At 43.3% G+C, this 13397-nt stretch overlaps 1 protein-coding gene across 1 annotated transcript in view; it reads left to right on the top strand.

Moving 5' to 3' along the window:
* uvrag (UV radiation resistance associated) overlaps positions 1-13397 on the top strand; it is a 270572-nt gene that overhangs the window by 121152 nt on the left and 136023 nt on the right. Inside the window, exon 10 of the mRNA XM_033022153.1 lies at positions 148-313. Within this exon, the coding sequence (XP_032878044.1) occupies positions 148-313 (166 nt within the window). The remainder of the gene's footprint in view (positions 1-147; positions 314-13397) is intronic.

Here is a 13397-nt window from a genome sequence, read left to right as displayed (position 1 = left end):
TCTTTGCTGTATAACTCTACAAACAAAAAACAGACTTTTGAAATGTGGATAGAAAACCTGTTAGAATTTTTGTTTAAACATTGGGTAAATCTGTACGGTTATTATTTGAGCACAGTTTGACTATTGATTGTTTTCTTCCTCTTTAAGCCAAGGATGAAGGGAGCATCGCTGTCGCCCTGGGCTACACGGCACATCTGGTGCTCATGGTTTCCTATTTCCTGCAAGTGCCACTCAGGTATCCCATCATCCAGAAGGGTTCCAGGTCCACCATCAAGGACAACATCACGGACAAGCTTTCTGAAAAGGAGAGAGAGTAAGTACACTCATAACTGGCAGTGGGAATCAAGTAGGAAGATTTCAAAGATAAGGTGGGATTTGTTGCATGCAGACAATTTCCACAAGATTGCTGTGGTGAAAATGTTGTGCTCCACAATAGCAAGTTGGTTGTTAGTAATAAGGGAAAAGATGCATGTAAATTATGTACAAATTAAAGAAAGATCTTAACCCAAGATGCAAACGTAGATAATATATTGAACTATTGATTTATAGCCGAGAATGAGTCCATTTTGACTGAAACTGATTTCTGAAAAGTCATCCAATGCCAACTCTTTCAAACAATGTATAGTTGAGCTCAACAATATTAAAATCAAGGGAGTGTGTGTAAATCAAAGTGCACCTGGGAATATGTTGACAGCTGGAATAAATTGTAAAGCACTAATAACTTCTAGTGCGATACCATGCTGTCTAGCCTTTCTGATGGATCACTGTGCTAGAAAGAGCATGAATTCATGCATATTGGTCCATAAAGCTGCACTATGTCCTTTATTAATAAGCACAGGAATCTGCCCCAGAAGACACCTGCCCTTTATCAACTGTTTTTTTTGTTAAAATACAGACAAGTTTCATCAACATAATTCATGCTCTTAGCTGGATCCGTTTTAGCCTACCAACGAATGAATGACTTTTTCCAATATAAAAGTAAATCAGCTGGATGTAAATTGCTGCAAGGCAGGCAGAAGTAATGTGAAAATCATAGACTTGGGGAAATTAAATTATTGGCAAACGTTTGTCCACTATCTGGTGATTTAAGCCCGTCAAATTGCAACAGTTCAGAGAAACAAAGATCTGCAGATGCTGGAATCTTGTGTAGACGATAAAGGGCTGGAGTCACCAGCAGGTCAGGCGGCATCTCTGGAGGACATGGATCATCAACGTTTGAGTTAGAACCTTCCTTTTGTGTCCTGACCCCAAACATCACCCATCCATGTCCTCCAGAGATGCTGCCCGACCTGCTGAGTTACTTCAGCACATTTTAAGCAAAGGGTCAGAATTAGACTGGTAATTGTATTTTTCCAATTTGGATCTCTGCTTTGGGATGTTGTAACTTGTTTCGTTCATCACGGGTTTTTTCACTTATGTAGTGAGTTATCGGTGTCAATCTTCATTCCTACGTGGCAAAACTTGGGAATGGAAGGTGAGGTTCACTTACAAACTTTCCCCTAGTTTCTGTGGGTTTAGTTGGAATATAGTGGACTCAAGCTCAACCAAGTTCAAGTATGATATCCATGTTGATGCTGGTGCAGTATTGAGGAGATGCTGAACTGTTGGAGGCTCCATCGTTTGAATTAAGCCTTTATTTCATATCCCATCTCTCCTCAAATGGACATAATAACGGGACGACAGATGGCACAATGGGCTAAGTGTTCGGCTGGCGACCGGAAGCTGGCCGGTTCGAATCCCGCTTGGAGTGCATACAGTCGTTGTGTCCTTGGGCAAGACACTTCACCCACCTTTGCCTGTGTGTGAATGTGTGTGAATGTGTGTGAGTGATTGGTGGTGGTCGGAGGGGCCGTAGGCGCAGAATGGCAGCCACGCTTCCGTCAATCTGCCCCAGGGCAGCTGTGGCTACAGAAGTAGCTTACCACCACCGAGTGTGACTGAGGAGTGAATGAATAATGCGATGTAAAGCGCCTTGAGTATTAGAAAGGCGCTATATAAATCCCATCCATTATTATTATTATAATTGATCCCGCTACCTCTATTAAGGAAACAAAATAATTCTCTTGTCCTGTCTTGAATGCTCCTGGCTTGTATACTCTGGAGATTAGAAGGATGAGAGGAGATCTTATTGAAACATATACGATTATTAAGGGTTTGGACAAGCTAGAGGCAGGAAACATGTCCCCGGTGTTGGGGGAGTCCAGAACCAGGGGCCACAGTTTAAGAATAAGTGATAAACCATTTAGAACGGAGACGAGGAAACACTTTTTCTCACAGAGAGTTGTGAGTCTGTGGAATTCTCTGCCTCAGAGAGCGGTGGAGGCCGGTTCTCTGGATACTTTTACAAGAGAGTTAGATAGGGCTCTTAAAGATATTGGAGTCGGGGGATATGGGGAGAAGGCAGGAATGGGGTACTGATTGGGGATGATCAGCCATGATCACATTGAAAGGCGATGCTGGCTCGAAGGGCCAAATGCACCTATTGCCTATTGTCTAAATATAACACATGCAACTGTCAAAATATACAAACGTATTATTTATTCCACTATGGTTTTGTTTCTCCTTTTATCTCTTTTATGTAAATGACTGTACCCTTGTATCAGGCCTGAGTTTAGTTTAGAGAGCGTTGAAATAGGCCCTTTGGTGCATCGAAATCGTGCCGCCCAACTATCTCCCATAAACTAGTCAATCCTACATAATAGGAACATGTTACAGAAACCAATTCACCTACGAACTTGCACATCTTTAGAATATGGGAGGAAGCCAGAGCACCCGGAGAAAACCCATGTGGTCACAGGGCAAACGTACTAAATCTGTGCAGGCAACATCCGTAGTCAGACAATAGACATTAGGTGCAGGTGTAGGCCATTCGGCCCTTCGAGCCAGCACCGATATTCAATGTGATCATGGCTGATCATCCCCAATCAGTACCCCGTTCCTGCCTTCTCCCTATATCCCCTGACACCGCTATCTTTAAGAGCCATGTATAGCTCTCTTGAAATGATCAGCCATGATCATATTGAATGGCGGTGCAGGCTTGAAGGGCCGAATGGCTGACTCGTGCACCTATTTTCTATGTTTCTATGAAAGTATCCAGAGAACCGGCCTCCACCTCCTCGTTTCCGTTCTAAAACACTTTTTCACAAAGAGAGTGGTGAGTCTGTGGAATTCTCTGCCTCAGAGGGCGGTGGAGGTGGGTTCTCTGGATGCTTTCAAGAGAAAGCTAGATAGGGCTCTTAAAAATAGCGGAGTCAGAGGATATGGGGAGAAGGCAGGAACGGGGTACTGATTGGGGATGATCAGCCATGATCACATTGAATGGCGGTGCTGGCTCGAAGGGCAGAATGGCCTCCTCCTGCACCTATTGTCTATTGTAAATGGCATGCCCCTTATTCTTAAACTGTAGCCCCTGGCTCAGGCCCTCTCGCCGGGAACGATGGAACCCCGACGGAGAACATCCTCAGCGGCCCGGACCTCCAGATCAGCCACCTCCCACTGGAGTCCGCGGCTCCAGAGCCCACAGGCCGAGCCGGGCAGAGTCGAAGGACTCCGCGATGTTGATCAGTGCTGCCCAAACGGCGATCCCCAGTAAGGCATCGCCTGCCCCGCGATGTATCCAACGATGCGCCGCCGCTGCTGCTGGAGCTCTGGTCGATCCCGGCAGGAAAGGCCGCGCCAATCCAGTAGGTAGGCCGCGGGGGGGGGGGGGGGAGGGAAGAATAATAGTCGCATCCTCTCCAGGAAGCGACTGAAGGACGGTATCTCCCTTACCGTACCTTCTTCTCCCACATAAAGACATTCAAAAAACACAAAAAACACAGTTCAAACATAACAAAAAAACAAAAAGATACCGGACTGAAGGCGGAGGCAGCTAGCAACAGCGCCACCGGATGTCCAAAACTATGAGATTCAAAGAAGAGGAAGTACTGACACTTTTGAAAAATATAAAAGTGGATACGTCTCCAGGTCCTGACAGGATATTCCCTAGGACATCGAGGGAAGTTAGTGTAGAAATAGCAGGGGCTATGACAGAAATATTTCAAATGTCATTAGAAACGGGAATGGTGCCGGAGGATTGGCGTACTGCACATGTTGTTCCATTGTTTAAAAAGGGGTCTAAGAGTAAACCTAGCAATTATAGACCTGTTAGTTAGACGTCAGTGGTGGGCAAATTAATGGAAAGGATACTTAGAGATAATATATATAAGCATCTGGATATACAGGGTCTGATTAGGAACAGTCAACATGGATTTGTGCCTGGAAGGTCATGTTTGATTAATCTTCTTGAATTTTTTTGAAGAGGTTACTAGGGAAATTGATGAGGTTAAAGCGGTGGATGTTGTCTATATGGACTTCAGTAAGGCCTTTGACAAGGTTCCACATGGATGGTTGGTTAAGATGGTTCAATTGTTGGGTATTAATGGTGGAGTAGCAAAATGGATTCAACAGTGGCTGAATGGGAGATGCCAGACAGTAATGGTGAATGGCTGTTTGTCAGGTTGGAGGCCGGTGACTAGTGGGGTGCCACAGGGATCTGTGTTGGGTCCACTGTTGTTTGTCATATACATCAGTGATCTGGATGATGGTGTGGTAAATTGGATTAGTAAGTATGTAGATAATTATAAGATAGGTGGTGTTGTGGATAATGAAGTAGATTTTCAAAGTCTACAGAGAGATTTAGGCCATTTGGAAGAGTGGGCTGAAAGATGGCAGATGGAGTTTAATGCTGATAAGTGTGAGGTGCTACATCTTGGCAGGACAAATCAAAATAGGACGTACATGGTAAATGGTAGCGAATTGAGGAATGCAGTTGAACAGAGGGATCTAGGGATAACTGTGCATAGTTCCCTGAAGGTGGAATCTCGTGTAGATAAGGTGGTAAAGAAAGCTTTTGGTGTGCTAGCCTTTATAAATCAGAGCATTGAGTATAGAAGTTGGGATGTAATGTTAAAATTGTACAAGGCATTGGTGAGGCCAATTCTGGAGTATGGTGTACAATTTTGGTCGCCAAATTATAGGAAAGATGTCAACAAAATAGAGAGAGTAAAGAGGAGATTTACTAGAATGTTGCCTGGGTTTCAGCAACTAAGTTACAGAGAAAGGTTGAACAAGTTAGGTCTTTATTCTTTGGAGCGCAGAAGGTTAAGGGGGGACTTGATAGAGGTCTTTAAAATGATGAGAGGGATAGACAGAGTTGATGTGGATAAGCTTTTCCCACTGAGAGTAGGGAAGATTCAAACAAGTGGACATGACTTGAGAATTAAGGGACAGAAGTTTAGGGGTAACATGAGGGGGAACTTCTTTCCTCAGAGAGTGGTAGCTGTGTGGAATGAGCTTCCAGTGGAAGTGGTGGAGGCAGGTTTGATTTTATCATTTAAAAATAAATTGGATAGGTATATGGACGGGAAAGGAATGGAGGGTTATGGTCTGAGTGCAGGTAGATGGGACTAGGGGAGAATAAGTGTTCAGCACGGACTAGAAGGGCCGAGATGGCTGTAATTGTTATATGGTTACAAGCCCAGCCGCTCCAATCTCTCAGCATATGACAGTCCCGCCATCCCGGGAATTAACCTTGTAAACCTACGTTGCACTCCCTCAATAGCAAGAATGTCCTTCCTCAAATTAGGGGACCAAAACTGCACACAATACTCCAGGTGTGGTCTCACTAGCGCTCTGTACAATTGCAGAAGGACCTCTTTGCTCCGTTTCTCGACTCCTCTTGTTATAAAGGCCAACATGCCATTCGCTTTCTTCACTGCCTGCTGTACCTGCATGCTTACTTTCATAGACTGATGAACAAGGATCCCCAGATCCCGTTGTACTTCCCCTTTTCACAACTTGACGCCATTTAGACAGTAATCTGCCTTCCTGTTTTTGATACCAAAGTGGATAACCTCACATTTATCCGCATTAAACTTCATCTGCCATGCATCTGCCCACCCCCAACCTGTCCAAGTCACCCTGCATTCTCATAACATCCTCCTCACAGTTCACACTGCCACCCAGCTTTGTGTAATTTGCTAATGTTACTTTGAATCCCTTCATCTTCAGGATCGATCCTGGTATCTGGTGCTGCAAGGCATAGAAAAGTGTCTAGTTTTGGGGGAAATGGAATGCCATTAATGCACTCATTGTGTTTCCGACCACTTTGAAATCTATTTAATTTAAGGCCAGCTCCACCTGCGACTCATGGGTAACAGTTTATTTAATTTGCTCCTAAGCATTGTCACATCATGTACATTTTCTTCATCCATGATGATTTCTTTAAACTCACTGCTGTTAAAATGGTGAAAGTGATGGACCAAATCGGGATGGGATTAGAAATAGTATTCGGGCCGATAGTGGCACAGGGCAGCACAGTGACGCAGCAGTAGAACTACCCACCAGAGACCCGGGTTCGACATGCCAGTTTCGGTGCTGTCTGTACGGAGTTTGTATGTTCTCCCTGTGACCACGTGGGTTTTCTCCAGGTGCTCCGGTTTCCTCCCACACACCAAAGGCGTACATGTTTGCAGGTTAATTGACTGCGGTAAAATTGTAAATTGCCCTAGTGTGTAGGATAGTGTTAGTCTACGGGGTGATCGCTGGCGGGCGCGGACTCGGTGGGCCAAAGAACCTGTTTCCATGCTGTGTGAAGTCTAAAGACTCGACAGAAATGCAAATGGAATTTAACCCTAAGAAATGTAAAATATTGTACATTGGTCAATAAAGCATGTGTCATAAACAACCCTTGAATTATGGCTCGCTGTCAGATTCAGTGTTGGCAGTGGAGGACTAAACCACTTCTCCTTTGAAAGCCATAAATCAATAACTTTGGTCTTAAGTTCCATTCCGTTTGTTGTGTAATGCAAGCGGACTTTGAAATGGGCAGGGAAGTAATAGTAGACATGATGCTTTCCGTGTCTAGACACTGTAGTAGAGCAATTGAAAGAAGCGATTAGGTTGTGTTATTTAGCCAGAACTGTAATGAGCAAATCTACAGAGGTCATATGAAGAAGGTAAAGGGTGCTAGTTACACACAGGGGACAGTGAGTGGGGTTTTGGTCACAATATCACTAAAAAGATGCAAATACATTGAACGAGTTATAAAGACTTGCCAGTATAAATATCTATCGTTTTGAAGTAGTGGAGGTTGGGAAACTTCATTGAATTGCATAAATTATTAAATGTAGACACGGTAAATGCAATATTTTTTCAAAAGCAGGAAATTCGGAAATGTTTTTGAAATTGGAGAGGATTTCACTACCAAGGGAATGACCTGAAATACCCACCTTCTCTGTGCTTGCCGAGACAGCTGTAGTGTTTGCACCTCGCATAGATGGTTGTGATGGTTATTGGAGATCAGAGGCTTTATATATTTTTGCTTTGTTTTCCATCATTCCAAGATCCTTCTATGTATTTTGCAGCAGAAGTAACATAAGCATTAGATTTTCCCAAGAGCGAGCATGTACACAATGGAGACACAGGAGACTGCAAATGTAGGACTCTTGAACAAAAGTGCTGGAGGAACTCAGCGGGTCAGGCAGCATCTGTGGAGGGAATTGGCAGACAACATTCTGAATTGCCGGATATACAATTCAGTTCGATAAAGAAGGGTCTCGACCCTTGGGTTAGATAGAGCTCTAAGGGCTAGTGGAATCGAGGGATATGGGGAGAAGGCAGGCACGGGTTATTGATAGGGGACGATCAGCCATGATCACAATGAATGGCGGTGCTGGCTCGAAGGGCCGAATGGCCTCCTGCACCTATTTTCTATGTTTCTATAACCCGAAGTGTCATCCATTCCTTCTCTCCAGAGATGCTGCCTGTCCCGCTGAGTTACTCCAGCATTTTGTGTCTATTTTTGGTTTAAACCAACAACTGCAGTTCCTTCCTACACATTGTGAATCGCCATCTGTACAATCCTCCACGGATGCTCGCTGGCATGCTGAGTTCATCCAGCTCTTTATGTGTTGCTTAAGGTAAATAAATGGATGTGAATGTTGGCCTGCTTCATTGGTTGTGAAAGCACCATATGAGAAAAGTTTTAAATATCGGGCTGCTAATGGGCAGGATAGTTTATTTTGTCTTTGGCGGTCTGTTCACTGATTTTGGTAAACTTTTAATCCATGAATCATTTTAAAGCTTTTACGGTTATGGTTATTCTTCTGAAATTCGTCAGCTTTTGACTCTTTGGTAGAAGTAGATTGAGTGCGGCGTAGAGACAGCGAGAAAGACTCGAGTTCGCTCTTGATTACCGGACTGTTTGCACGTTCTCCCTGTGACCGTGTGGGTTTTCTCCAGGTGCTCCGGTTTCCTCCCACGTTCCAAAGATGTGCAGGTTTGTAGCCTAATGGCCTGTAAATTGTCCCTCGTGTGTAGGGTGGAACTATTGCATGGGTGATTGCTGGTCTGCGTGGACTTGGTGGACAGAATGTTCTGTTTCCATGCTCTATCTCTAAATTACATCTCACCTGTTCAAAAAAAGATTATTTATTGTGGTTATTTGTTGATTCATTATTGTCATCGGTACCAAGATACAGTGAACAGCTTCTGAAAGCTATCGAGTCAAATCACACGAAAACTGAGGACAATGATACGCATGTAAAAGAGTGAAGCGACTGTCAGTAGATCCGCTTCTGGAACAACATACAAAGAGTCGCCTTGTTGCGGAGCCATTTTGCAACACTCAAATCGCTGCAGATTCTATCTTGTCTTTAAAGAGAGATACATTTCGCCCGACACCTCCGCTCAGTTCGCACTAACCAACCTGATCGCCAACCTGATGGCTCAGCACTTCAACTCCCCCTCCCATTCCCAATCCGACCTTTCTGTCCTGGGCCTCCGCCATTGCCAGAGTGAGGCCCAGCGCAAATTGGAGGAGCAGCACCTCATATTTCGCTTGGGCAGTTTACACCCCAGCGGTATGAACATTGACTTCTCCACTTTCAGACGGTCCTTGCTTTCTCCCTCCTTCCCCTCCCCCTTCCCAGCTCTCCCACAGCCCACTGTCTCCGCATCTTCCTTTCTCCCTCCCCCACCCGACATCAATCTGAAGAAGGGTCTCGACCCGAAACGTCACATATTCCTTCTCTCCATAGATGCTGCCTCACCCGCTGACTTTCTACCTTTGATTTTTGTCTACCTTCGATTTTTCCAGCATCTGCAGTTCTTTCTTATACATTTATTTTTCTCTCGCTTTAAGGCCTGGTGTCCTGATGGCACTGAATTGGTAGGCCTCTGCTATAATTATATTCCGTATTTTATAACAGCATCAGCAGTTACATCAACCAGTTGAAAGGACAAGAGATTATGTGAGCCAAGTTTCATTTTTAATCCTTTTCGGTTGTGAGCAGTCCCATTGAAATCCCCACCCTGCTGCACCCTCATTTTGAACCTATTATTTGCTGTCTTTCTGAAAATACTAGGTTTACAATTTTGTTCATTGCATTCAGCAGAGCTCATTCTGATGTCATTTAAAAAATGAATGAAGACTATATGTCTCATTTATTGTATTAGTGTTACAATAGGTGATGTTCCATAAATAAAAAAGTGTACAAAGACATTTGTGTAAGACAGCTATTCAGTTCACTTGGAGCCGCCCAAAGTCTAGCAAGTTTTGAGAAGAACATTTATATTGTTATCAAAAAGTGTTTTTTTCCCACAGATGTTTCCTCTCATCTGGTGAAATGGAAAGTCAGGGTAGTTTGCATGTAAAATGATTTTCCAATACGAATTGAGCTTGAGGAGTCCCATTGTGTTCCCGCATGGGCCCGCATGAGGGGAATTCACTCAGATGTCAGAATCTGCTGACACTGGACACAGAAGAGTAACACACAGGAGCTGCTTGTTCGTCCAAGACCATTTCTGAAGCATATTAACAGGATACTGAAAATCAGGATTTCCAGTAAAATGTGTGCTTTAAGATGCTCTCTACCCACCAGCTCACAAGAGAATGTCATCTTGGCAAAGCTGTTCACGTAACTTAGCCACAGGTCTTTGCGGTTTCAAGCTAACCAGAATTTGGGTTTGTAATCCAAGCCAACATGCCAGCACTGCCCTTCAATGATTGGGCAATTAAATCAATGCCTGCTTTATTGACTAGAAATCAACAAACTCTTGTAGTATTATTTGAACATGAACTCAAAATGTAATAGTAAAATGCAAAATGTCTTAGTAAAGGTTTATTATTAGTTTCCAAATATTTCCATTATGATACCATGATATCAAGTATTCCGTCTCCCCACTTCACATTCCCCAGTGTTAAACCACCCACCGATCTGCTGGTGCCAAGGAGATAGTCATAGAGACATACAGAGTGGAAACAGGTCCTACGGCCCAACTTGTCCACACCAACCAAAATGTTCCATCTACACTAGTCCCACCTGCCTGCATTTGACCCATATCCCTCTAAACCTATCCTATCATGTACCTGTCTAAATGTTTCTTAAACATTGTGCCAACTTCCTCCGGCAGCTCGTTCCATACACCCACCACTTTTTGTGTAAAATAAAAAGTTACCCCTCGGGTTCCCATTAAATCTTTCCCCCTTCACCAAAATTCTAAGTCCTCTGGTTCTCAATTCTCCTTCTGTGGGCAAGAGATTCTGTGTTAACCCAATCTATTCCTCTCATGATTTTGTACGCCTCTATAAGATATGCACATTTTGCACAGCTCGCCACTCAAACTGAAGAAGGACTTCAGGGGCTGATGGACAGACTGTCTCATACTTTCAACGAATACCGATTGACAATCAGAGTTAAAAATGCAGCTGCCATGGGTCAGGACATTCCACTCCCCCCTCCAGTAGAGTATGGCTGTCCTCAGCCAATGGATATTTGATGCAAGACGGAGATGCAAGGAATTGCAGATGCTGGAATCTTGAACAAAATGCAAAGTGCTGGAGGGTTGGGCAGCTTGAAGGGAAAAAAAATACACATGGCTGTAATATCGAGTCCTTACAGCGCCAGAGACCCGGGTGCGATCCTGACTATGGAGTTTGTACGTTCTCCCTGTGAATGCGTACATTTTCTCCGGATGCTCCACTTTTTTCCCACACTGCAAAGACATACAAGTTTATAGGTTAATTGGCTTGGTAAGTTGTAAATTTGTCCATAGTGTGTAAAGGGTGATCGCTGGTCGGCGTAGATATGGTGGTCCGAAGTGCCTGCATCTCTAAAGTCTAAGGATTTTGGGTCGGAACATGGTCAAACAGCAAGATTCACAAGGGGGGGGGGGGGTTGGATCTGACTGAGCCACCATCAGTGAGAGGAATAGAACTTCTTAGTAGGTGCACATAAGATGATTTTGCATTGGAGCAGTAAAATGACGACTGGATGCTGGAAGAAAGTACTTAAGTGCTGGATGAACTCAGCGGGTCATTTGATTTATTTAATGCAAAGTTTCCGACATTGTGTCCAGATTGTCAGGCAGCTTATTGATGATTCACTCTTTGACTTTAAAGGCTTGCGGGAGTCCTGCCTGCACCAAATCCTTGGATAAGCATTGGCTTTATAAAGTTGAGGTTTGAATGAAAAACACCAACCTACGCTCAGTGTGCGAAGTTCCCCATGGTTTGCATTGGACTCGGGTTGAAAACCAACGGGGTGAAAATGGCCACCTGCAAATATGATTTTTTTTTTAAACCACATAACCAATGAAGAACCGGCCTTGAATTCTTTGACCTTAGCCAAAAATAATACTTTATCACCCAGCTCATGAAATATTTGATTCAGGGTTCCAATGTTTCAACCTTATACAAAAGTTTTGAAGAGGTTTTTCTTGAATTCTTCAAATGTTTGTTTTGAAGCGTGTGTCTTCCTTGGTTTAATTACAGGGAATTGTTATCTAGCAAAGTTTTGTTGTTTGCTGTTTAATCAAGAGGATAATGAGATCGGATGGGGAAAGTGGACTAAGGCACAGGATCAGCCGTGATCTTGCTGGAAGGCTTGATGGTCTAAGGCCAACTCCCTGTATTTATGGTCTTGTTATTTGTGGAGGTGCACCATGGAAGGAATGTGGAAAGAACGCCACCACTGTAGCTTTCTGTTATTCCTTGGTCCGGATCAGTAGATTCAATATAAATCTGTTCCATCTTCTGAAAGCACCAAGGCAAATTCCTTGTATTTGAATACGTGGCCAATAAACTTATTCATTCATTCATTCAGACCTTATTGCCCATTTTACTCTTTGGTCTCAATTATACCTTTTGCATGTTAGAAGTGCCATATGTTCTGCTCAATTCTGTAGATTTGTTTTTAATTTGGTGTCTTGCAAACGAATTGAAATGTAACACAAAAGATGTAATCCAGAACGCTGCCTGGAATCGATGGTATTTAACTGCAAGGAGAGTTTGGGCAAACTCGGATTGCTTTCTCTAAAGTGTCGGGGATAGTAGTAGTAGTATAAAATTATGAGAGGCATAGATAGGGTAGACAGTCAGAACCTTTTTCCCCCAAAGTGGAAATGTACATCACTGGAAGGCATATCTTTCAGCACAAGTTTTCCACATTCCTTCCATGGTGCACCTCCACAAACCTCCACATAATTTGAGATTTCTAATTAAAAAAAAATCACATGTGGTTAAAGTGCACATTGTCAGATTTTAATAAAGGCCATTTTTATACATTTTGGTTTCACCATGTGGACACCTGGAATGTGCTGCCTGGGGTGGTGTGAAGGCAGATACGATAGTGGCTTTTCAATAGGAGCATGGATATGCAGGGAATGGAGGGATTTTGATCGTGTCCAAGCAAAGGAGATTAGTTTAACATGGCATCACGTTTGGCACTGACATTGTGGAATGAGGAGCCTATTCTGTTCTACGACCTTGTATTCATTTAGCATTCTTTTCATTTCATAAGATTATAAGCAGAATTAGGCCATGTGGCCCATCAAGTCTACTCTGCCATTCAACAAAATACTAAACATGACTACTTTCATTTACATGACATTGCTGTGTCCCAAACATTATGGTGCCCTGAAATGGGGGGACTATGTATAAACACAGCTGTAATTTCTACATGGTGAAACCAAAATGTATAAAAATGGCCTTTATTAAAATCTGACAATGCACTTTAACCACATGTGATTTTTTAAAATTACAAATCTCAAATTGTGGAGTACAGATGCAAATAAATAAATGATGGGTCTTTGTCCCAAACATTATGTAAGGCACTGTACAAAGCATGTACAACTAACAAGTCACGTCTGAAATAAAATAAAACTAAAATGCAGCTGTGTGCCTGCACACAAATCCCATAAATGATGATGAGTTACTTGACCAGTTAATCTGTTCATGAGTAAAAGGCAAACTCCTGGAGATACTCAGCTGGTCAGGCAGCATCTGTCCTTTGGGGTGGCACGGTGGCGCAGCGGTAGAATTGCTGCTTTTCAGCGCCAGATAAGCAGGTTTGATC

The sequence above is a fragment of the Amblyraja radiata genome, chromosome 6, assembly GCF_010909765.2.
Source record: "Amblyraja radiata isolate CabotCenter1 chromosome 6, sAmbRad1.1.pri, whole genome shotgun sequence".
NCBI classification, from domain to species: Eukaryota; Metazoa; Chordata; class Chondrichthyes; order Rajiformes; family Rajidae; genus Amblyraja; species Amblyraja radiata.
This window is presented reverse-complemented; position numbering and strand designations above follow the sequence as displayed.